Source organism: Ascaphus truei, chromosome 2, assembly GCF_040206685.1.
Source record: "Ascaphus truei isolate aAscTru1 chromosome 2, aAscTru1.hap1, whole genome shotgun sequence".
NCBI classification, from domain to species: Eukaryota; Metazoa; Chordata; class Amphibia; order Anura; family Ascaphidae; genus Ascaphus; species Ascaphus truei.
The window spans coordinates 213,594,516-213,621,906 of NC_134484.1; the positions used below are offsets into that span (position 1 = coordinate 213,594,516).

General features: G+C 40.6%; 2 protein-coding genes across 6 annotated transcripts in view; both read left to right on the top strand.

Moving 5' to 3' along the window:
- The window catches only part of LOC142487140 (cadherin-10-like), a 636,808-nt gene that overhangs the window by 409,900 nt on the left and 199,517 nt on the right, over positions 1–27,391 (top strand). The window lies entirely within an intron of this gene.
- Positions 1,321–26,065, top strand: LOC142488844 (uncharacterized). Its single transcript, XM_075589182.1, has 3 exons — positions 1,321–1,444; positions 2,178–2,737; positions 25,928–26,065. Exons 1-3 carry the CDS (start codon positions 1,321–1,323, stop codon positions 26,063–26,065), a joined length of 822 nt encoding a protein of 273 aa, XP_075445297.1.

Sequence of the window (27,391 nt, forward strand, 5' to 3'; positions counted from 1 at the left end):
GGCCAAACCCTCCCGATCGTCACATATATATATATATATATATATATATATATATATATATATATATATATATATATATATATATATATATATATATATACATACATAATTTAGTGATAATCTATGTAACACCTATAAACAGGACATTACTGCCTCATCAACTCTTTCATGGAAGATAGTGCATTCCAAAGCGAACATACATAATTTGCACTAACACATTTCGTTATGTTTAATTAAACGTCCTTTTTTGCTTCATGTAATATACAGAGAGCATAATTAGGAACATGTAGCATATGTTATGTAATTGTGTTCATATGTAGCTCACTTCAGATTCTTATTTCGCTCATGTACCCTTGTGTGAAACCAGCTGCAATTAATATGTAATCACAGCATATAGGAGAACACAGGGGGTGGGGTTGGGCACCAAGTCAGATTACAGGGTCATGTTACAGTAAACTCTTTTGGGACGCCTTACTGCTGCTAGAAACAAATAAAAGGTCAGGGTGCTGTCACGTCTTGGAGGAGGGACTACAGTTCTTAGAAGTTCATCACATTAATTTGAAATGGTAATTCTATGAAAACTTTCACCCACCAGGCCACTATATATGAAAACGTACGTTACTCATTCGTTCACTCATATGTTCTTTGAACCTTATAGAAACGGCACATTATCACACCAGTAGCATCTGTGAGCGACAAATTGCATGTGTTGATGAGTGTCAGCCACATTGAGCGCTACACCTGCTTCTATTAATTGTTCACACATATCCCTAAAAAAATTCATTCACATTTCCACAATTACGTACTGAATTATAAGCAGAGTCAACTTTGCTGTCATGGTAGTGATGTACATTATTATTTTTATATTACTACACAAGATATGCAGTGTATGTTATTAAGTGATGCTGATATGTAGGCATAAATACTCCAACTACACAAACTCTATGTTAATTATGTACACATGTCAATAAAAATCTTATGTTATTCTTCTATATACAGCAGTGGCAGCTTTTATTCGAGTAAAAGCCGCCGGCTGCATGCGTCTGGGAAGCGGGTAGCCGCGGCGCGTGGCGGCGCACTGTGACGTCACAGTCACATGCGCGCCCGGCTTCCCCGTCTTCCCCGGCTTCCCCAGGCTTCCCCGACACCCCTGGAGATCAAATTAAGGTAAGCGGGGGTGCGGGGAAGCAGAGGGGCAGAGCAGGAGCCGGGTTCGGGGTCGGGAAGGGGGGGTAAATTGCGCGCGAAGTGGAGGGGGGTGCGTGGGGGAAACGCGGCGGCACGCGGTTATTACTGGTGGCAGCTGGGGTAGATCCCGGCATGCCGCCGGCATTTAGTGCAATAAAAGATGTCGCTACTGTAGTTGCTCCTGAAGCTCATGTGTCACCTCACACTGAACAAGTCTCATCACCTGGCTCATCCAGCTCATCATCAAGGCTGGAAGGTGAGTGTATGAGGTGTAGGACATCTAATGTGTACATTTCTAGATGTTATGTTGCCATGCTAAATAAATGCCTTTCACATGTAATTAACTTCACATCAGTTCTTGTCACAGAAAATGTAGTTTCTAATGACAACATGTATTGTGTGTGATGTAAACTATCAGCTAGGAGTTGTGAGGTTACAACAACCTTTCATTCATTCTTCTTTCACACTGAGTCGAAACATAATTGTTACTTCAAGCTACATTTTAATTTGACACAACATAAAACTTATGGAAACATGTTACAGTACCGACACACTTTATTCGAGTGTGGCCGGTACCGCAAGCCGGGAGATTTCCCGGCTTGCTAGTGGCCGCCCCTCGGCGTGCCGCGCGTCATAGACGCGCGGTCACGCGTCTTCGGGAGCGTGCGCCCCCTGCACGCGCGTCCAGGGGCTCCCCGAGGGAGCCCTGGTGTCCCGCGATCGCGGGACAGCGGCAGGGGGTTCCGGGGGACCCGGCGGACCCGGCAGCGGTAGGGAGAGCGCCCCGATCGGAGGGCGCTCTTCCGCTGCTTCGGCGCGCGCCCGTCACTCTCGGGCGCGCGCCAGGCTACTGCTGCGGCCAAGAACGGGCAAATGCTCGAATAAACTTGGCCGCAGCAGTATGTGTTACACTGGGAGAACAACTCTCATTATATTGACAAACAACAGAAAGTTCCATGGCAGTTCATAATGTCTTCATTTATTTGTAGAAGCTGATGTTGCCAATGAAGGACAAATTCAATCAAGTGACCATGAAGATGTTCCCACTCGACGAGTAACACAGCATTCAAGTCCTCCTGCTCGTGACACCTACTCAGCTATTGCAGCTTCTGAAGAAAGAATCTTGGTTGAAGAAAATCGTCGCCATTCAGAAATTATGTCAGTGCTTGAAAGGATGATATCACAGCAGGAAAGGATGATATCACAGCAGGAAAGGACAATATCACAAATGTCACAACTAGAAAGAGTCATCATCCAAGTTCCTAAAGAAATACAAAATGTAAACAGGACATTACAAGCAATAGTTGTTAATCTAAGCCAAGCTAATCAGTTGAGAATTAGTGCAAGAGAACAACAATTCCACTTTACCCCATCTGAGGATGGATCTTTACATGCTGCAAGTTTTTCTCCCGAGTCATCAGTTCTTCATTCCCCAGTTCTGGATGATACCGGTACAGTAGGTGCTAGTTCTGTTCAGGTCCCTGTCAACATCCAACTGCTTACACTGGCGACACACTTTATTCGAGCTTGGCTAGTCCCACGAATTCGGGTATACCCGGGTGTATTGAGGTTTGTGACTGTTTTCTGCCCGAGTACATTGAGTTATTTTCCAAGCAGGGATTGAAGCATTTTATTCCCGCTGGCTGCAATACTGCACAGTATATATATATAAACTGCATTACAATTCATGAATTTATGCCATCTGGTAGACACGCGAAGCATTGCAGCCTATTAAATCCTAATCATTATCATTTAACAGATCAGCCGCCCATCAGCCAGGCATGAACCCAGGCTGGGAAGGCAAATGCAACGGGGCTTGTCAGAGGTTAGGAGTGGCGCATTCCAGGTATCTGCCAGGTACATACCGGGTATTTGCTCGAATAAAGTGTGTCGGTGCAGTACATCTGTTCAAAATCAGGAACGGACACCTACAAATGAGACACGAAAAAGAAAGTTAGGCCAACAATTACTACTAACAAGTTTTTGGAACAAGATTAAAACACCAAAACAGGAAACGGCTCCACCATCAGTCGTGCAATGTGTACCAACTGGTTCACAACTGCATCAGGCCACACCCAGTGCACCTGAAGTGTCACAGCCCACACCCAGTGCCCCTGAAGTGTCACTGCCAACACCCACTGCCCCTGAAGTGTCATTACCCCCACCCAGTGCCACTGAACTGCCACAGGCCAGTACAAGTCGTACAGTTAAGGCCAAAGTAGTTGGCAAACGGAAAAGGCTAACACAACAGCCAACAAGCAGGCCTGTGACTCGCTCTCAAAAGGATAAATAAAAATAAATGATCACATTCACTAAATCTGTAGTTGGCCTGGGGTGTTTAATGCAGAATATTTAATGAATACTGTATGTATGATCAAGTCCTGATGCTTCAAAACATTCAAGTATGTCCTTGTACACATGAAGGTTTAGAAATGTTCACTGTCTGAATTAAGGCATAATTTATAACATATATTTATGTTTTATTCATCAGTTGATTAATGGTACAACATTACACAGTTGCCGTGTTTATAGAAGCTGACATTCACTTAGCTGTTAAACATTTTATGTATGTGTATTTGTTTGGTAATGTAGATAGTCATTGCATGCTAATATTATTGACATCCAACTTTAAGTAACTATCTATATAACAGCATACATCTTAAAGTTGTTTATTCTGGTATCTTAACTCTGTAACACATTACTTACCTTTAGCTTCTTTCATACTTCATAATGTTGGCATGTCATCATGTATGAGTTGTGGTTAGAATAACATATCTGTTAGTGTGTATTAATATATCTGTAGTCTCTATGGATATATGTACACACACACACAGTGTGTTAAAAATGGTTTTTGAGGCAAAAAGTGACACTGTGTGCTCATTTGCATGTCATTTCCCAGAATCCCTTGCTGCAGTGGAAGTGCTGTATGCTGGGTGATAATGGGGAAAGGCGGGGTTGCAGACCTGCCTAAGACATGCAGATGAGCATACAGTTGTATTTGCATATATATATATATATATATATATATATATATATATATATATGTATATATTTTTTTTTCCTCTATGACACTGTTGTCAACAAACAGGCCTTCTATATATATATATATATATATATATATATATATATATATATATATATATATATATATAGATATATATATATATATATATATATATATATATATATATATATATATATATATATATATATATATATATATATATAGATATATATATATATATATATATATAGATATATATATATAGATATTTAGATATATCAAGATAGACAAAGAGAGAGAGAGAGATAACCAGACAGAGAAACAGGCCTTCTATATATATATATATATATATATATATATATATATATATATATATATATATATATATATAGATATATATATATATATATATATATATATATAGATATATATATATATATATATATATATATATATATATATATATAGATATATAGATATTTAGATATATCAAGATAGACAAAGAGAGAGAGAGAGATAACCAGACAGAGAAAGAGAGAGACAGAGATTCAAACATTGAGAAACAGAGAGAGAGAAAAACAGACACAGATGTGTGTCTGTGGGTCATTATAGGTCAGTGTAAGCAGTAATCTGTTCATTCTACCACTGTAGAATATTTCACACACATTGTTATTTTAATTAAAATCGTACACTTGTTTTGCACATGTTGATTGAGTAAGGCGAAATAAAAGTTTCGTTTACTGTGAAATTACTATCTTACACAAATAATTATTTTAACACATTTATAGTGGGAGAAAAAAAAGGCGTATGACATAGAGCTTGTATTGTAACCTTGGAAGAAACCACGAAGATAACATGTAACTATTTTCACATTCAGCAGACAAACGTATGCGCTAAACTTAGACACTGATCACTTCAACACAGCAGAAATGGCAGAAGTTTCCACATTGCACAGCCATCCACGTAAATCATACAAATTTATGATTTCAGAAGCAATAGAATCAACTGATGACAAGAGAGCAAGCGTGGGCCAAATCTATGACTTGATCCAAAAGAAATATCCATACTACAAAGAAGCATCCAGAGAATCAAATTTTAAAACTTCTGTACGATTCACTTTATCAGCAAATGAATGTTTTGAGCGTGTCCATGATCGCCTAGATCAACGATATGGATGTTTTCATGTTGCCCCATCATTTAAAATTACCATGGAACATGGAACATATCTTCTGTTAAATAGCATATTTTTGCCTAATACCAGTTACAATGAAGCCGCACCGCTGGCGCATCTGCTGCTATACCTGCACCCTCCATTCATCAAGACCAGATGCAAGATGCAGATAACTACTATGATAGCTATCCAAACTTATATGGGCAATACGGACGTCTTGTTTGAAGAAGCCACTGCAGATCCATATGACCGCCTCATGGAGATGTGTGTGATTCAGGATTCATCGGTTGCCTCAACCATGGATGATACTGTTGTGCCTTCCTGGAGCGAGCAGTTGCAGCCAAACCAGTTTTGACTTCTACAAGAATGGTAAATACAATAATCGTTATGCCTTGACTCACATTATAAATGTCTACATTTGTAATATCCACCATTTGTTAGCCAAATGTGTGGATACAGTGTAACATTGCAGACAGGCTTACATGTAGCGTGCACAAAGACATTATTTCCTATAACAATATACTACATGACGAAGCATTACTACAAATTGTTGACGGACTCACAAAACCTAGATTAATATCTCTTTTAAAGTATCATTTCAACATGTTACACTAACTGTAACACACACACCTCATTGTTTAGCATGCATCATAGAAAAATAAAGTGTCGGCCACATATGACGTGGGACCCTTGTCATGTCCCAAGGCGTCCTTAAAAAGGTTTACGGATGCAAGCCCTGCCCCCAACTGACGTGCGCGCGTGAAACCGTATTGGCTATGCCCGTAGCTTATTGTTACGGTCAGTGCACTGTGTCATGCGCGCGCGTCGGTGTTTCGGTGCGTCCACAGCGCTGGAGGCCAATGTTAATTCAGTTGGAGGAGTGTTTGCGTGCATTTCACAGTGCCTTTACATGACTTCACACTTCTTTTGTTCGCTTATTGGCTGATCGCCCATTGTTTCCATGGACACACGTCCGTTTATAAAGTTTAGATATGTACGTGTGTAGAAGTGAATTAGTTTCGCTTCCATATCATAACTTCCAAACATGATATGCTTACTGATAGCAGCACCATGGAGGGACATGTATTGAACGCACAGCGTACACATTGTTTAGCGCATGCGCTAAGACATAGTACACACAATCGTGAAGTGCGCGCGCAACTGACGTTGTGCGCGCACATTATTATGTATGCAGGCACCGGAAATATCATATCCGTAGTAATGCCAGCAACGCCATTATAAAAATGACAGTTCAGTATCTGTGGTTTGATCCTTGTACTTTCAACATATACGTTACTTATGAGTGAATATACAAAATCATATAGAGATGTGTTACGCGTTGTCATGCAGAGACATATATAAATGTGCCATCTTTGACCATCATGTGTTTGCTGTATTTCACAGATGTCGTGGATGAATACATGGGATCAATGTATGATTTCAGATGAGCCACTCGTTATATTAGATGATTGAGACGACGAGCGAACAACTATTATAATACATATGTAACAATGCTTTCATTGCTTGGTGCGCAGATTAACAATGAATACATAATGTTATCCGGTTATGGCAATATTTACTATGCAATTAATTAACATAATGATGTTGCTAAGCACTGAAGTTAGAACTTTTAATGTTTTTTGGTGATTTTCTACTAACATTTTATGTCTTGCTCTGTTATATATGCAACCAACATTCTCACTCAGCAAACACATTTTTCTACTATATTGTATAATGTGACGTGTGACTTGTCAAAGAATGTAAATGCTACATAACAACTCGTAGACATTCTATCTGAAAGTACACAATAACAATAGGGAGGTGATATAAACTGTTGATTCGTGTTAAAAGTTATTTTTCACCTAAGTTGTTGTGCTAACCTAACATGCATGAGCTACTGAATATTAGTTAAAGATCCTGAAAAGATTAACATTTGTGTGTATATTTTATTATCACGACAAACTATAGTTTAGTGTTTTTAGTAAAAGTTCAACACACAGAGCGAAGTTAGTCCGATGATACAATCAACATTAGTATGTTTGTTTATATTATTTGACATTGAAAACCATGCATCACACAAAAAGTGCTACACACACAAACACTGCTGCTGAAATGTGTGCGTATGCAAATGTCGACGTCATTGACGTTCATATGTTGACATTAGTTGTAAAGGATCATGATAATTATGAATAACTTACGTGAATGAAATTAAAATTATATTAACAACATTGTCATTGAGTCGAATGAATTATGAAAAGTTGAGAATACAAAGAATTATAATTTTGAATGGTGTTAACATTTTGACACATGTTACATGTACGTCAAATCAACACACATGTGTGACTTATACATACACATGTGACAATGTTGTAATCAACATGAAGATGAATTGATACAAGAACTAATCACATACATTGCAATGTAAATGATGTTGAAAACATTGGTGTGTTTTCAGGCAAACATGCATTGAGTGTTAAGATCACTCATGTGCATCCGTGGATGTTCTCCTCCCATAATAAATATTTGAGCAGGGTTTATCCCCTTCTCTCCACCCACCCCTATATTACAGGAATGGAATTTGTAACGTTTGCTACATTAAATGTTATGTAATGTCCCTAGTGATTTTCAAATACACTGCACATTAACCACCAAGTGTAGCTAAATGCACGTACACTATACAGAAACGACATGTTTCAATAGTCACATCTTTTTCAATACGTTCTGTTTAGACATCCTGTAACTATACCTTTATCGAGGTTGGCACATCTTATGACAGATGTGAGTTTAAATACATACCATGAGCAGTTATTGACGTGATATACCTTGAAAAAGAAAACATGAATGAATATAAATCATTGTCATGACATGTTCATTAAGGTAAGCAACACACCAAAGTGTCTATTTTGTGTTAGTTATGAAACATCATGTAGATTTCGTTAAATATAATATGAAAAACACATTGGTGTACACATCATTGTGATGCACATGTCACACTTCAAAAATAAGATTGTATGTAACCATACTGCACTAACTAATGACTATGGACATAATAGGTTTATTGTGTATGCATAACCAAAAAAAGCATGTACATAAAGTATTAATTCTGTACACATTTTTTATTCACGTACACACAAAAACTTTTATTTATAAGAAGGATAATAGAACCTGTGGATGAATGACATACCGGTGCCACATGCATTTGTCCACACAGCAGAGAAGAGAAAGGTGTGCGACCCATATTCATCTGTTTCCTAAGTGAATGGTATTTGGACAAATGTATTTATCATAACAAAGTATGCAAATGCAACATGCAATGATAATATCAGACACTTTTGCAGGCTTATATTGAAGTGCCCAACCAGTTCTATCGAGACACCTAAATCTTGTTTTGAGAAGCCCAAATGTCCTCTCTATGACGGATCGCGTAGATATATGGGCAACATTGTACCTCTCCTCTGCTTCACTTTGAGGGTTTGGCACCGGGGTCAACAGCCACAGCCTAATTCCGTATCCAGAGTCACCTATAATCCATGGTGCACACATATGAAACAATTACTGATAACATTATAACATACAACAATTCCTAGAAAAACAAGAGTTGTTTGTTACCACATCATAATATGTACTCACCACCAGCCAACCAGGTCCAAAATAGCCTTCTTCGAAAGCATGGAAGACTGATGAGTTTCTCAGGATAGAGGAATCGTGACTGGAACCAGGGAATTTGGCTACCACATGCATAATCTTCATCGTGGCATTGCATACCACCTGTACATTCAGGGAATGGTAGTGCTTATGGTTGCGGTAAGCATGCTCACTCTGACTAGGCGGGATCAAAGCAACATGGGTGCAATCGATTGCACTCAGCACACATAGTATCCCGGCTATGGTATAAAAGCCATTCCTGACTTCCAGCCACTTTGTGTGCTCTGTAGGAAAATGAATATAATTCCTAGTGCGTCTATTGAGTGCACATAGAAACTGGGTAAAGGCCCGTGAGAATGTAGATTTCGAGACCTCGCCCACTATGCCCACAGTTGTCTGGAAAGACGCAGAAGCAAGATAATGTAATGAGCACAGCATTTTAACAAGCCCAGGGACTGCACGACCTCTGGCTGTCACAAAATCTAAATCTCCCCGTATCTCTTCATAAAAAGATAAGATTGCTGCTGAACTCAAACGATAGCGACTTACAATCTCCTCCTCACTCATCCCATCTAACAGGGTTCTCTCCCTGTACAAATGAGGACGAGCCACAACTTCTCTCCTCTCTCTTCTCCTCTCATCTCCTTGCCCTCTCCCTCTCCTGTCCGCATGCCTGTCCCTGTCACTGTCCCTGCCACTGTCCCTGCCACTGTCCCTGCCTCTGTCCCTTTCCCTTCCTTGGCCTATGATATCTTCTCCATCAGCAAGCCTCTCGTGCAATAGAATGTTCCTCCGGCTCCTAAACATTCGCATCATTTTGAGGTCTGTAGCTGTGAATGAGCAGGTAATTGCTCTCCTTTAAATGCCTATGTGATGATGTCAGGTGACTTGCTAAAGTGCAAGGTGTTACATTAACATATTCAAGAAGTTGACTCCCAACCTGTATCCATTTGCTATAACAAGTATTATTTATGTGTGTTCAGCAGCCAATCATGATATTTGAGAATGATGTAACGTTAAGCTTTGTACAAGCATTTATTGGAAAATATTTGTGGAATGTGTAATGCATGTACCACTTCTGAACGCAACACTCAGTCATCTAATTAGGATACAACCATTACATTGACGTTGAAAAACTTCACTGCAACATGTCTAATTTGCCATGTTATTGTCACATGTTCACATGAAGTAATTATTTTGTGCATATGCATACATTTATGGCATCAGGATAGTTGCTATTGATTCAGTTTCAAACGTGTAACAATGAGTAACTATTCTAGATGTGTGTATAAATTAGCATGAAGTGCTTGTAATATATCGTGTACAATGTAAACATGCAATGTGATTGAGTGTCCAAATGCGGACGTCATGAAAAGAGGGAGGTCACAAAGTACAAGTAAACATGAAAACAAAGAGCTACATTTACGTTTGATCATGCGTTACACATTCAAAGCATTCTGTAATGTATAGCAACATTACTATATGCTGGATGTGTTAGATGTGTGAAATGTGTAACATCATATAATAAATTGAAGCACACTTAAGTAACATGTTGGGTATGATGTGAGCTGCTCCTTTAAGAGTTGAGTATAGGATTTTCCCTTGACACATCATAACATGATGAGTAATGTGACACGCAATTCATGATAACATATAAAAGTACAATGTTATGCAAATAATAAACGTAAGGGGTGACACGATGAAGTGAATGACCTCCACACTGTAATGCTAAGCACATTTGTATTATGAGCAATAAAACGTAAACACTACTATAATGTTATACGTCCTCGCTCCATTGACTCCATTGATGTAGAGATGAGGTTTTTTTTCTAAGTGCCGTTCCGGCAACCTTACCGATCGTTCTCTCCTCCAACTTGCCAACTTTAGTTGGCGGGACCAATTGCCGATGAAATCTACATTTCTGAGTGCCGATCAGCACCGATAAGCTGATCGGGGCTACTTGAATACAGCCGATGTAAAAAAGTGCAGAAAAGTGCCGAAAAGGGGCTTATCGTCAGGCGCATGACGAAAAAAATATTTCGGGAAGAAAAAATGCTGATTTTGAGCATTTATCGGCGCTTATTGAATCTCAAATCCAATTTTGGCGGAACAATGCCGAAAAAAGCATTATTGGCGCTTACTGCATGAGGCCCATAGTTATCCAAGTTAAAAACTCCAACCATAACACATGAATTTATACACTTATATTTAAAAACCTAACAATTTATTGAATGTCAGTTAAATTTAATATAACACCCAAAATGGTCTAAAAATGATTTATAAAAAGCCTACATAGCTGTACAATGTATGCAAGTGCATAACTAAGAAGGAAAAATATAAATAAAGAAAATAAAGAAAATAATGAGGGAGAAAAAAGAGAGAAAAGACAAAACTAATTTAGTAATATTTCTTGTCTCAATGTAAATATATGTCAAATAATTCTACTGGGGAATGACAAAATAACAAAAATAACAGAATAGCAAAATAAGCCAAAAAAATTTTGGTCTGGAACCACGGATTTAAAACACATTTATATAAAAACACCTCTATATAAAAGCTGCAATATCCAGATCTACATTTAAACCATTGGGGGTCAGAGTTTTCAGCTGATAGATCCAGAACGTCCCCCTTTGGCGGAGAAGCCTGAGTCTATTGGCCCCCCTCCAGTTTTCTGTAACCAACTCTAATCCCCTATATAGTAATCCCGTGGGGTCTCCCCCATGTTTTTTGGCTAAAGTGCATGGGAACACCATGGGATGTCAAACCCCTCCTGATATTCCAGTATGCGGACCCTTAGACTTCTTGTGGTCCGGCCCACATACTGGAGTCCACACGGGCATTCGAGGAGGTATACAACAAATGTTGTCTTACAATTTATAAATTGTTTTGTTGTGAAAGTTTCTTTTGTAACCTTAGAACTGAAGCTTAGTTTATCCTTTGATGCATATTGACAAGCCTTACAATTAAAACAATTAAAAAATCCTACTGGTTTGGGTAGCCAATTGTTAGTCTGTGTTTTAATCTCTTTCTTATATACACTTGGAACCAATTGATTTTTGATGTTTTCCACCTTCTTAAAAATTACACGTGGGACCTCCGATAGGTGATCTTTTAATAATGTATCCTTACATAGAATATGCCAATTTTTTTTTAAATATTGCTTATTTTATGAGCTTCACGGTTAAATCTCGTAATCAGGGGCACCACACAATTTGTGTTGCCTTCCTTGGACTTAGGCATCAAAAGTTCCTCTTTACTCAACTGTGAAGTCCTATACAAGGCTTTATCAATCACCTCTGGTACGTAATCCCTTTCCTCAAACTTCATTCTTAAAACATTGGCTTGCTCGTTGAAAACCTCAATTTCTGTGCAATTGTATTGTATTGTATTGTATTGTATGTCTTTATTTATATAGCGCCATTAATGTACATAGCGCTTCACAGCAGTAATACATGTGGTAATCCAATAAATAACAGATAATATAAATAACAGATCATGGGAATAAGTGCTTTAGACATTAAGGAAGAGGAGTCCCTGCTCCGAGGAGCTTACAGTCTAATTGGTAGGTAGGGAGAACGTACAGAGACAGTAGGAGGGAGTTCTGGTAAGTGCATCTGCAGGGGGCCAAGCTTTATGTGCCATGTGTTCAGAATAGCCACAGTCCTATTCATATGCTTCTTTAAGCAAGTGTGTCTTAAGGTGGGTCTTAAAGGTGGATAGAGAGGGTGCTAGTCGGGTACTGAGGGGAAGGGCATTCCAGAGGTGAGGGGCAGTCAATGAAAAAGGTTTAAGGCGGGAGAGGGCTTTAGATACAAAGGGGGTAGAAAGAAGACATCCTTGAGAAGAACGCAAGAGTCTGGATGGTGCATAACGAGAAATTAGGGCTGAGATGTAAGGAGGAGCAGAAGAGTGTAAAGCTTTAAAAGTGAGGAGAAGAATGGAGTGTGAGATGCGGGATTTGATCGGAAGCCAGGAGAGGGATTTCATGAGGGGAGATGCTGAGACAGATCTAGGAAAGAGTAGAGTGATTCTGGCAGCAGCGTTAAGGATAGATTGTAGGGGAGACAGGTGAGAGGCAGGAAGGCCGGACAGCAGGAGGTTACAGTAATCAAGACGGGAGAGAATGAGGGCCTGAGTCAGAGTTTTAGCAGTCGAGCAACAGAGGAAAGGGCGTATCTTTGTTATATTGCGGAGGAAAAAGCGACAGGTTTTAGAAATGTTTTGAATGTGAGGGGCAAATGTGAGAGAGGAGTCGAGTGTGACCCCTAGGCAGCGTGCTTGGGCTACTGGGTGAATGATCGTAGTTCCAACAGTAATGTGGAAGGAGGTAGTAGGGCCAGGTTTGGGAGGAAGTATGAGGAGCTCTGTTTTAGCCATGTTGAGTTTAAGGCGGCGGAGGGCCATCCAGGATGATATAGCAGAGAGACATTCAGAAACTTTGGTTTGTACAGTAGGTGTAAGGTCGGGTGTTGAGAAATATATTTGTGTGTCGTCAGCATAGAGGTGATAATTAAACCCAAAAGATGTTATTAGGTCACCTAGAGAGAGTGTATACAGAGAAAAGAGAAGAGGTCCCAGGACAGAGCCCTGGGGTACCCCCACAGAGAGATCAATAGAGGAGGAGGAGGTATTAGCAGAAGAGACACTGAAAGTACGATGGGAGAGGTAGGATGAGATCCAGGATAGAGCTTTGTTCCGAATACCAAGAGTATGGAGAATATGAAGGAGAAGAGGGTGGTCCACGGTGTCAAATGCTGCAGAGTGGTCGAGTAATATGAGCAGAGTGTAATGACCTCTGTCTTTGGCAGCATGGAGGTCGTCAGTTATTTTAGTGAGGGCTGTTTCCGTGGAGTGAGCAGTACGGAAGCCAGATTGTAGAGGGTCTAGGAGAGAATAGGTGTTGAGAAAATGGAGCAAGCGAGCGAATACAAGACGTTCATGGAGTTTAGAGGCAAAAGGCAGGAGGGAGACAGGCCGATAGTTAGAAAGACAGGTAGGGTCAAGCTTGCATCTAATGCGGCGAAATTGGCCGTAGGGAATATTGTTCAGCCATCTATGGTGGTGGCAACTGCTCTTAAGGAGAAAATTGTTAGCATCAACTTCCTTGAAGTACGTTTTGGTTTTTAGAGTGTTATTCTCAATATATAATGTCAAATCAAGGAAGTTGATGCTTTTTGAACTGATTTCAGATGTGAAGGTCAAATTCACTGTGTTGTTGTTGATGTGTCCCAAGAAAAGATCCAAATTCTCCCCGCTCCCCTGCCAGATGAAGATGATGTCATCAATGTATCTTTTCCACATGACCAGGCTTGCTCCGAAAGCGTTACCTGCCCATATATTCTTCTCTTCCCAATGGGCCATTAAAATATTGGCGTAACTCGGAGCAAACCTGGTCCCCATTGCCGTACCACACCTCTGGAGAAACATAGACCCATCAAACCAAAAGAGGTTGTGTTTCAAAATAAAATCAATTCCATCTAACAAGAAAGTTATCTTTTCCTGCGGGATCACTCTATATAAAAGCTGCAATATCCAGATCTATATTTAAACCATTGGGGGTCAGAGTTTTCAGCTGATAGATCCAGAACGTCTCCCTTTGGCGGATACGCCTGTGTCTATCACCCCCCCTTCAGTTTTCTGTAACCAAATTCCTTGATTTGACATTATATATTGAGAATAACACTCTAAAAACCAAAACGTACTTCAAGGAAGTTGATGCTAACAATTTTCTCCTTAAGAGCAGTTGCCACCACCATAGATGGCTGAACAATATTCCCTGCGGCCAATTTCGCCGCATTAGATGCAATTGCACAGAAATTGAGGTTTTCAACGAGCAAGCCAATGTTTTAAGAATGAAGTTTGAGGAAAGGGATTACGTACCAGAGGTGATTGATAAAGCCTTGTATAGGACTTCACAGTTGAGTAAAGAGGAACTTTTGATGCCTAAGTCCAAGGAAGGCAACACAAATTGTGTGGTGCCCCTGGTTACGAGATTTAACCGTGAAGCTCATAAAATAAGCAATATTTAAAAAAAAATTGGCATATTCTATGTAAGGATACATTATTAAAAGATCACCTATCGGAGGTCCCACGTGTAATTTTTAAGAAGGTGGAAAACATCAAAAATCAATTGGTTCCAAGTGTATATAAGAAAGAGATTAAAACACAGACTAACAATTGGCTACCCAAACCAGTAGGATTTTTTAATTGTTTTAATTGTAAGGCTTGTCAATATGCATCAAAGGATAAACTAAGCTTCAGTTCTAAGGTTACAAAAGAAACTTTCACAACAAAACAATTTATAAATTGTAAGACAACATTTGTTGTATACCTCCTCGAATGCCCGTGTGGACTCCAGTATGTGGGCCGGACCACAAGAAGTTTAAGGGTCCGCATACTGGAATATCAGGAGGGGTTTGACATCCCATGGTGTTCCCATGCACTTTAGCCAAAAAACATGGGGGAGACCCCACGGGATTACTGTATAGGGGATTAGAGTTGGTTACAGAAAACTGGAGGGGGGCCAATAGACTCAGGCTTCTCCGCCAAAGGGAGACGTTCTGGATCTATCTGCTGAAAACTCTGACCCCCAATGGTTTAAATGTAGATCTGGATATTGCAGCTTTTATATAGAGGTGTTTTTATATAAATGTGTTTTAAATCCGTGGTTCCAGACCAAAATTTTTTTGGCTTATTTTGCTATTCTGTTATTTTTGTTATTTTGTCATTCCCCAGTAGAATTATTTGACATATATTTACATTGAGACAAGAAATATTACTAAATTAGTTTTGTCTTTTCTCTCTTTTTTCTCCCTCATTATTTTCTTTATTTTCTTTATTTATATTTTTCCTTCTTAGTTATGCACTTGCATACATTGTACAGCTATGTAGGCTTTTTATAAATCATTTTTAGACCATTTTGGGTGTTATATTAAATTTAACTGACATTCAATAAATTGTTAGGTTTTTAAATATAAGTGTATAAATTCATGTGTTATAGTTGGAGTTTTTAACATTGATAACTATGTCTTTAAATCCGAGTGTATAAAGAGAACATCTATTGTGGATTAGGGAATGGGCTTCAAGTGGTTAATAACCAATTCACAATATATATAGAAATAAAGTATTGTGTGTTACTTTCATCTGTTTTAATAATTAGGAGCGTTAAATGCAAAGGATTGTAGATATGCTTATTGAATAGAGTTATAACCAGCCCCATTGGGTATAGAGATAGGATATTGAGAGTGGTTGAACCTACTTTTAGCTTTGAGGATCCATTTGTGGGAACAGCCTTTTTTAATTATGTGATTAGACATTTTTGAGGGTCTATATATATTGACAGGACCCCTCCGACTACATTTTATGATCCTGAGGAAGCCGTGTGTGATGGCGAAACGCGTTGCTCCATCCCTACCTGTTTTTGTCCAACTGAGGCTTCCGTAGCCAGTGGACATTCTGACAGTCGCAGTTGCTTCAGAGCAGAGGCGCGTCATCTCCCTGCACTCCGGACGCGGAGGCAGAGCAGCTCTTGCGGCTGGAAATTTACACTGTTGCACGGCGGCGAGCCTGGGTGTCGTTCTATGTGAGTGTCATCTGTATGTCCTGTTATACGGATGTTTTAAATCAATAAATGTTTTGTTAGAAAACCCTATATTGAAACCATGCCTCACTTACCCTTTAACCGCTGAACCGGGGAGAACGAAAAAGCTGCCTGATCCCAGGCACTGAAGAGGGGAGTCCCGATTGCATCTTTTACTTAAGAACATATGCTGGTGCCTTAAACTTTGGTCGACATCCTGGAAGGGTTAAGCTGAACCCCACAGACCATTATACTACACATTTACTTACACTGGGCCGTGTAAGTATTCTGTTATTTTATTATTACATTACAACCCTTAACCTTTCTTCTGGAAAAGACTGGATGATACACCACAGATACCAATATAAATCTACACTTACTGTACACAAGGCCGTGTAAGTTTATTATTGATATCATTATCACATCAATTCCATTTGTCCCTTAACAGGGGTGACCAGCCCTGTTGTAGTTCTTTCATTATTCATATGTTTTCAGTTGGAAAGTGTTAACCCCTTGCTCCCCTATTTTTTCTGTGTCCATGTTTCTATAAGGGATTTGGATGATCCCTCTATTGGGTTGAAGCAGAAGGGATTGAAGGCTGCCTCTTGGTATTTTGGAGATCACATTTGCTTACTTTGTTATTTATTTTATTTTAAATTTGTTTTTCACCTTTGAATCATGACTTGGGGTAAGCGCCTGTTTTTTTGTTTGTTTTGGACTTAGTCTCTGGCAGGCAAGCTTTTCAGGCTTCAAATTGAAGCCAATTGCTCTGCTATTCGCGTAAGGGCAATTTTGAAAAGTCCACTCGCGGTGTTACTAATGGAGAACTCAAAATTGATTGGCTCACAGGTTCTTTTAGTATTCTGAGTTTCATTCACAAAACTCAACAGCCAATCATCGTGTGGGAAAATTCCCAGCAGCCAATCAGAGTCAAGCTGGCTAGAAAAGCCGTGTCAGTGGAAATCTGAAATTGCCAAGGGACAAGCGCAAGTTTACCACCTCCGTCTCTCAAAGCCACCTGCTGAGATAGGTACCACCATGTCTGGCAGAGCAAGTGGCAACCCAGATGATTGCCATTGATCTCCGGAACATGGTACTCAGCCTTCCCTGCTGTCAAAATGCTATTCACACCTCTGGCATCATCTGACTACTTTGAACTCCGATGTCCAGCAGACATACTGGTGCCTATGGGTTAGCTCGGGCAGCCTGTTTGGACATCGGTTCCAAATGTAAATGCACATTATAGTACATTACAGTACATTATTAAAGTATATTTTAATACACTAAGGTAAATGTGTAATATATTTCTGAGTCTCTGGATATAGGGGACAGAATAAGAAAGATGTTCTACTTTTATTTCTAGATGCATTTTTCCCAATACACTATCTATGAGACTCAGATTGAGCTCTCAGAGTTCCCCCTGAACCTTATATATGGTTCTGGCACCCACAAACCCTACACTGGTTCTGGGTCACCTTGACAATAGCTAGGGTACCACCCTTAACCTCACTATTCCTTCAGCAACAGGGATACGTATACATCCCTGGGACTCATTCTCCTTTCTGGGCTATGCTGAAGCAGGGAACCATAGTGGTTAGTCGCACTTGTATTTTCAAGGGAAGATATTGCCGGGGCAATGTGCCTACATGTATCTGAGAATCAGGTATGATTGCCGGGTACATTTATGGGGAAACTGAAAACTCCGGACCCAAACCTCTTAGGCACATTCTGTTAACGTATCTTCTGCAAATCCCCCTTGAAACTCATACCCTAGCAATCCCTACTCGCTGGCAAGCCCGGAAAGGGAAAAACATCAAAACTATTTTTATAACAGACAGAATATGTAAACAGTACACTGTTACTGGGCCTAAGTGCTCTTTGACCCTTATACACGGAACAGGGGTAACCAAAACAGGCCTAAACTTTATTTGAGAGCCTGGTTACCCCATACCACCACATCCCTTGATTGCTCCACTTTCTCACACCTACTGTCTTCTAGACCTCCTACAATCTGGCTTACACACTGCTTACACCACTGAAACAGCCTTCACCAAAATAATTAATGCTGGAAAAGACAATTGTCATTAAATTTTGCTCATATTACTTGACCGCTTTGCAGGCTTTGATAAAATAGACCACCCTCTTGCCCTTTACATCCGCCATACTCTTGGTATCTGTAACAAAGCTCTATCATGGATTTCCTCTTACCTCTCTCATCATACTTTTGGTGTCTCATTGTGATGGTAGGGGGTAACCAGGCATTCAAATAAAGGTAAAGCCTGTTTTTTGGTTACCCTTGACACCTGACCCATAGGAGCCAGTAATGTTGCTGGATATCGGAGTTCAAAGAAGCCAGAGATGCCAAAGGTGTGAAAGCCATTTGGGTAGCAGGGAAGGGCTCAATTACCAAAGTCCAGGGAACAATGGCAATCATCAGGGCTGCCATTTGCCCTGCCAGACCTGGTGGATACTGACCCAACGGGTGGCATTGATATAGCCAGGGACGGAGATGGCAAACTTGTGCATGTCCCTTGGCAAATTCAGATTTCCAGCTGACCCGGCTTTCTATACCAGCTTGGCTCTGATTGGCTACTGAGAAAGTTCCCACGCAATGATTGGCTGCTGAGTTTCATGAATGAAACTCAGAATACAATAAAGAATGTCTGAGCCAAAGAGATTTGAGATTACCAGTAGAAAGAACGCAAGCAGGCATTTCAAAGTTGCTCTTGAACGAATAGCAGAGAAACCGGCTTCGATTTAAAGCCAACGAAGTCAGATTATAAATCCCGACTTTTGCGACCAAGTTCTCAAATTCAAATATAGAGGACGCAGCGGGGTTTGATGCCAATTTCAGTCCCAGAGGAATGGTGGTAGCTCGTTGTTAGGAATGTCCAAGTTCTCAGAAGAGAACTTGGCGTGGCGTGTGGAACTTCATGCCGGTTTGGGAACCAAGATATTCCGGACTATGTCCCGGTCAGGGTAAAACTCTTTTTTAGAGTTCACTGCATCTAGGAAAGTCTAGTTTTTTACCCTAGACCCCAGTAAAGGTGTCTTTTTGCCTATATTTTGTGTTCTGTTGTGTGTAAGCGATATTGTGCAAATAAACTTCAATTTATTTCATTACCATGTTTTGCTCAATGAATATCCAGGTTTAAAAGGTTTAAATTGCCTGGTCTTCCATGAACCACACGCAAGGTACTGCTGCTGTAACCAGAGTCCACATCACCACTCGTGAAGAAGAAAAAATGTGGGTTTTAAAAATGGCCACCCAACTGAAGTTAAATACAGACACGGCAAGAATGGGAAGAAAATGTGTTCCTAGTGTAAAGCGCCCAGCCATACAGAGCAGTGTCCATTCAGTCCTTATTCTGATGAGAACTGCAGCAGCAAGGAATGCGCGGTGGTCACAAGGAAGATACAGAAGTTTTACTTGGCAAGGGCACATCCAATATCACTGATGAGAAAGAATGTGTGCACAGTACTGCTGATGTTTCAGAACCTACCATAGTAAAGAATAAAAAGTCTACAGAGACGCCTCTGAGAGCTACAAACTCTGCAAGCAAAGTCTGCCCACCTGTAGGACTACCAACTGGGGTTATATCGAATACAGAGAAAACAGCTGTAATAGTGCCTCCCGAGGTCAGGAAGAAAATACACCTGCTACCACCAAAATGGAGGACAAGATGTGGTGTTCCTGTACTGAACACAACCCCATGGAAGAGTTGCCCTTCCAGTCCTATGAGGATAAGGATGAGGAAGAAGATCTCTAATGTGGGGCCCGAAATGAGTCGCACCCACTAAACACCCCTAGGATGGTGGAGGTGCCTGAACTCGGTACGTACCGGAAAAAACAGTCTCTATGATGACGAATGTGATCAGAAGGAGCAAGAGAGGGAGCAGAAGATTGCTGAATATTTACACTAGCTAACGCAACTGCAAGAAAAGCCTGGCTGATACAGTGAAATTGCTTAAATTTCAAATAAAGAAGGAGACCCCAGTATAACTGATGGGACAGAGACGTCTAAAACAAAAAGGTGGAAAAAGAAAAGCGGTGCTTCACTTACCGGGGAAGAAACAGATATATCTGCAGATCCCTGCAGAGGTAAAGGGGGGCTGAGATGCCCTGTAGTGTAGAGCAAAAGTGAGAATTCGTCTCGCGGATGACAGAATATCCAGAGGGCCCAAGGCAGAAGTTGTGTACCCCGAAGAAGTGTCTGTCTAGTGCTGACAGTGAGAAACCCTTAAACTATACCAGGGAAGCGGAGCCGGAACCAATTAGTGATGATCCCTTGACCAGCCCTGAAGATGCACTGCAAACTGCCAGGCAGGACTATGATTTACTCTGCAAATGATTGGAACAGGAGATGGAAGCTAATGTCAAGCTACAAAGTGGTCTGCTCACACTCCCCTTTGACTGTGGGACTGTGATGAACATGAAGCGTCGCTTACATAGTGACTTAGAAGACCTTAGAAGACCTTAGAAGTCAACGGAGCTGAGAAAAGTGAACACTATTATTACCTCCATGGATGAAAAACAGAAAGAATCTAACAAAATGATTGCAAACCTAAAACAGAAGTATGAGGAGGCACTGGAAGAAATTAGATTCTCTCAGCAAGAGGGTAGCAATTGCCATAGTGAGTTGGAAGTCTCTCATAAAGAGGTTCATACTCTCTGCATAAAACTGAATGCATCACACAAAGAGCTACACAGTTGCCGCACATAACTGGATCTTTAAAACAGAACTTTACAGTCTCGCCAAGGAGCTGGAAATCTCTCAAAGAGCTTTCTGCAGGCTTAGTATGAATCTTAAAGTCTACAATAATGAACTTCACATATTCAACATAGAGATAGAAGTCTCACGCCAGGAGACCGGGAGTCTCAACTCAGAAGTACATAAATGGAAGGACTATGAAGAGGCCCTCAATTTTTTAGAGACTGTAAAAAGAGAAAAAACATGTCTGAAAGAAGAAAATTCTTATTTGACTGACCACGTCAGTGATAGGAATGAAAAGCTGCACGAGCTAAAAAAAAAGATGAAACTATTTGAATATAAAAAGTTAGAAGCATTGGAACAAAGAACACAAACAGAGAACCTACTGCAGAACCAACTGCAAGGTCTGTGTACGCACCTCTAGAATTCAGAAGAGAAGCAACGATCTCTGCTGGAAGAAAATTTTCAGGCTGCTAACAAAGTACAAGTGCTGCAGGAACAACTGAGTATCCAGTGGGGCCTTGCAGAGCAACATATGGAACTGTAGGCTACCCTGAGCATCACCAGAGCATCCCTGGAAGCCAAGCTTAGATGTTAGTTGACTCAGTATGAGAGGGAGCACGAGAAGGTTCAGAAACTGAAGCAAGAGCTAAACGTGTTAAAAAAGGAGAAAAGCAGCAGCGTAATTCAGATATACTACAAAATTCATGTCCAAGCAAGGTTGGAGAGAGACAGGTATCTGTGCAAATGCTCTGCAGCGCTCACCATACAGGCTGACTACAGAGGAACGAAAAATCGTTTGCTAAATTGCCAGAATAAGCAGCCTGCCTTCTCCAATCCATATGCATACAAAGAGAGTGTCACAGGAGACCAATGCTTTTAACACCTTAATACCTGGATCGTTTTATTAAGCAATGCGAGAGATAAAATAAATTGGATTTATTTACAAAATGAGCATACACAGCTTGATATATGAAATACTAGGAAATAACACTTACTGGGATGGGGCAAAACTGAATGAAAAGCTCCAGGAATGAACTTCACTGAAATGAAGTCTCTAGGCACCAATTCCCAGGAGCGTGGTTGGTGTGCAAAACAGAGCCGCGAAACAGTCTTCGGCTAGTGGCGCCACTCGCAATCTTACTCCGCCTAAAGTAATCTTTTCATTCCCCCAATACAGGATTGGTTAGCAAATCCTTAGTCCTTACGAATACTGGAAGCTGGATACAAATCTTAGTTCCGATGTTATAGTCTTTGTACCGTACGCTGTAGCTTAGATGAATCTTGTTCGTCTGCCCGAACTTTTAAAACCACACAAGACCCTTCAGTATAATGTGCAGCCAATCACGGCATGGGAACAACACATCCCACCTATTGACAAGGTTTGCCAATACTTCATGGAGCCGGGCAGAGGGTTCAAGGTATGCTACGGTCATGCGCTAACTTCGCACCAGAGCCGCTTAGCATACTTAACCAAACCCATTTCCCTGGCGACATGTTGTCTACCTGTCCCTGGACATCGGGACATCTGGCAGGAAAAAACTGTTTACATTTTCTTCCCTTCACTTAACAATTTACAAATGTTGGTACCTTTTTAAGTCCGGACTTTCCTATACATTCTGGAATCATCTCAGAGTGATGTCTTAGAAGTCCTGACTTAAGTTATGCATGATTCACTTGCTGAAATGAATGGCCATATATCTGGGAATCACTGTACTTGTGAACCAAGTGTTTCTGCTGCTCCACCTGCTTGAATGCAAATGTGCTTGCTCTTCTAATTCTAATACACCAAAAAGTGTGGTACTTTCATTCATTACTTTTTATGAAAGTTAAACTACAGAAACCATACCCGTTTTAATGAGTATCCCCTAGCCCTCTGCTCTCAGAGCAATAGGACATTCCTATCGAAAGTAAGCTTGCTGCTTATAGGCTATGCAGCAAGCTGCCGTGTTTTAAAAACTTTTTTTTGCGGTTGGCAGTGAAATACTATTATAAGATTTATAATTGATACATAACTGATAGATAACTGGGGAAAGACATATACAATGTAACTCAGGCTAATGATGCGGTACCCTTATGCCTAGCAGGACACACACAGACAGTTTACAATAAAATACAGTGTTGCAGCCATTATTGGGCTGCAAAGCTGACACTCTACATTCCTAATATGACTCATGGGCACCCAGCCAGACAGAATACTTTATATTCTGGCCTGGGTACCCCTTCACCGTCACAGACAGAATGATGAAGATTTGATGCATTTTACTCCAAGCAACTTTTTGGAAATGTCTGCAGCAAAGATGCTACAAAAAAATGAAGGAAGCAGCTGGTGTGATTCAATCCAGATATAGGTCCTATGTCACAACCAAGCAAGCTGTGCATTGCTATAAGTGCACTGTCACGGGAGACCAGGTTATTTACACCATTTTACAACGATCATTCATTGAGCAAAATAAGGTAATGAAATAAATATTCATTATAAATTTGCTTAAACACAATGATACACAAAATATAGACAAAAAGACACACTTACTTTTGGACATTGGTCGAAAACAAGACTTTCCAAGGTGCAGGGAACTCTAAGGGAGCGTTTTACCCTGACCGGAACTTAGCCCGGAGTCTCCTGAAACCCAAATTGGCATAAAATTCCATATGCCACCGCTACATTCTCTTTTGAAAACTTGGTCCCTCCTTACCGCGAGTTAGTCCAAACCTCCTGGAACTCAAATTAGCATAAAATCCCAGCCGCATCAGCGTTAATTTCTGAGAACTTGTGCGCAAACTTCAGGGCTTAGACTCTGGTGGGCATGCTTTTCAGGCTCAAAATCGAAGCTGGTTGCTCTGCTTTTCACACAGAAGCAACTTTGAAAAGCCTGTCTACGATCTTACTACAGTGAACTCCAAATCTTATTGGCACATCGATTATTTTAGTATTTTCAGTTTCATTCACAAAACTGAACAGCCAATCAACGCGTGGGAACTTTCCCAAGCAGCCAATCAGAGCCAAGCCGGCTAGAAAAGCCCGGTCAGCGGGAAAGGAAATCTGAAATAGCCAAGAGACATGCACAAGCCTGCCACATTTTTCCTATCACAATGCAACCCACTGGGCAGGCTCCACCAGGTCTGGCAGAACAAGTGGCATCCCAGAGGACTGCCATTGATCTCCGGACCTGGTACTCCACCTTTACCCACTGACCAAATGCTATTCACACTTTTGGGCATTCTCTGGCTGCTTTGAACTCTGATGTTCTGCAGACTTACCGGTGCCTATGGGTTAGCTTGGGCAACCTGTTTGGACATCGATTCTGAATGTATAAAGCCTGTTACATTACATTAAAATATATTTTAATACACTTCTGTGTCTCCGGCTACAGGGAACAGAAAGGGAAAATATTGTAGTTTTATTTCTATCTGTCTTATTCCCCACACACTTTTCCTTGGACTCAGTTTGGACTCTCAGAATTCCCCCTCAACCTTCTATATGGTTGTGGCACCCACAAACCTTATACTGGTTGTGGGTCACCATGGCACTAGCTGGAGTACCCCCCTTAATCTAAGAATTCCCTCAGCTACAGGAATAAAGATTCATCCCTGTGCCTCATTCTGCTTTCTGGGCTGTGCTGAAGCAGGGTACACTAGTGGTGAGTCATGTTTGCATTTTAAAGGGGAGGTATTGCTGGGACAATACGCCTACATGTATCCAAAAATCAGGCATATTCCCGGGTACATTTAAAGAGGTACCAACAACTCCAGACCACAAACTCCTAGGCCCAAATGATCCTCCTTAAAAAAAACTTGAAACTCATACCCTAGAAATCCCTGCTTGATTGAATGCCCTAGAAGGGAAAAACACAAAAAATGCTTCTAATACATACAGTGTAACACAGTGATACAATGTTACTGTGTCCAAGAGCTGACTCTCTTGGACTCTTATACACGGAACAGGGGTAACCAAAATGGGCTTGACCTTTATTAGAGAGATTGTTAGCTCCTCCCATCACACACACCTGCTATGCCATCTCAGTATTGCAATTGGCTTTCCACACAATTCAGAAAAGAAGAACCGAATTAAAACTGAGAAGCACAATACAAACACAGATATGCTACAGTGCCCCCATGGCCCAAGCTAGATTTCTCACAATGAAATTAACAATATACATAGTCAGTCTTTGGATAGAATGAGACAGAACTGTTTCAATGATCACTCCTCTACAGGTACAACACTAGTTGACTACAAAAAACAGGTAACGTTTAAGTGTGAGAAGTACAATACAACCAAACTGATGTGCTGAAATCTAAGTATACTGAACCAGAGGCAAATGACCTCTCTACTGATGAGGGGGTTGTGCTTGTTATGGATGGACCCATGATGAATGAGAAAGCTGAATGCCAGGGTCCCCTGGTACTGAAGAGGCTTCAAAACTGTGCTACTATAGCAGAGATACCCCACAAGACATCACTTCAGAGTGCTCCATGCATTGAAAAATTGGTCAGCGTAGAAGTGATAATATGTCAAGAAAAGAAGTCTACCAACTACCAAACTGAGTTGCAATGGGGTTCAGTCAGAATGGGTTAAAACTCAGCTCAGGTTGAACCACTCATGATCATGGATATTTAACCTGATGCAGGAGGTCTCCCTAAATTCAGGGAAGAAAAAATCACCAGAAGAAGGAGAAAACTCATCAGAAGAAAGACTGTGGTTGGAAAAAGTCCTCCTCGAGCCTCTGAAGAGTGCTGATCTCAACCATCTTCTTGAAGAGACATGACTAACCTATATAAATGGCTCCAATCCTAGCGGGACTGAGGGTTCTCTTCTTCCATCCACTCTAATTCGATCTGCAGTTATATCTCGAGTGAGAGTGGACAGATGGGCTTCATCTGTGGTTAGCCAGAGCTTCCCACAAACAGGGGAGATATGTCAATCGTGTAGTAACACACAAATCAACTACAGACCTGCTGTTATTATTCTGAGAGTCATGATATGATGATATACAGTATGGCATTAGATCCAATTAAATTTCATCCTACTTACATATCAGCCACAAAAGGGATTTTTAATAATGTATATGTGTTTTTAATTATCTATGTAGAATTAATAAAATGTTATTATTTTCTGATATCCGCAGTGATTCTGGTCAACCTGACAGATTTGCAGTAATATACTGCAAGACCATTTGTTGTCTACCTTTACTATACGAATGACAATAGAGTGCTGTATATAAGGGGAATTCTTCTGATCAAATCTTCTTTGATCAACACTGATAAATATCATATTTATACCCCTTTAGCACCTGTCACTCTATCCTATTTACTCATTTAGAACGGTGATTGCGGTCGCATTCACGTACTTTATGAGATATGTAACAAGGAAGTAACCCTGTCTCAATGAGGCTGCAATTCAAAGCCTCAGTAGTCTGAGAAACCAGCAGGGAGCTGGTTAATTAAAGTTGAAGTTTAACCAGTCTCCACCTGTTATTCAGACAGGTTTAAAAACTCCTGCTGAAACTGCACCCAGGGAGTCTTGAGCACACAGAAGGACAGTTAACTGTCCTGAAAGTGGTCATATATCGCAGTGAAGAGTTTGTGATGGTGAGAGAGTATCCAGGATCAAATATAAAGTTAAAGTCTGGTTACCTCTGATCCATGTATTGGCGTTTGGGAGTTCTAGCTCTTGAGCCCAGTGATTGTTAATGCATTCTTTAAAAATGTGCGACAATAAAGAATGTTTGTGTTTTCACTTTCCCAGGTGTGCCAGCAAGCAGAGATTGCTAGACTATGAGTTTCAAGGAGGGGGGTTTTATGGAGAAAGTCTTGTTAGAATGTGTCTAGATAGCTGGGTTCCAGAGTTGCTGGATTCCCCAAAAATGTACCCAGGAATCAGGATGGATTCTCGGATACATTGAGACACATTGCTCCATCAAAATCTCCCCTTGACAACGCTTGTGCAACTCACCGCTAGGATTTCCTGCTTCAGCAGACCAGAAAGGTAAATGGGGCATAGGGATGTGTGGTATCCCTAGAATGGTAAAGGGGTCCCTGGTAAAATAGGGGTTGCCCAGTTAATGCCCAGGTCACCCAGAATCCGCTATAGG

Excerpts from the sequence above, each read along its gene's own strand:
- LOC142488844 (XM_075589182.1), top strand. The coding sequence starts at position 1,321 with ATGCCGCCGGCATTTAGTGCAATAAAAGATGTCGCTACTGTAGTTGCT. Across the intron at positions 1,445-2,177 it reads CTCATCATCAAGGCTGGAAG|AAGCTGATGTTGCCAATGAA; the intron begins GTGAGTGTATGA and ends ATTTATTTGTAG. Across the intron at positions 2,738-25,927 it reads GGCTAGTCCCACGAATTCGG|GAGGTCTCCCTAAATTCAGG; the intron begins GTATACCCGGGT and ends AACCTGATGCAG.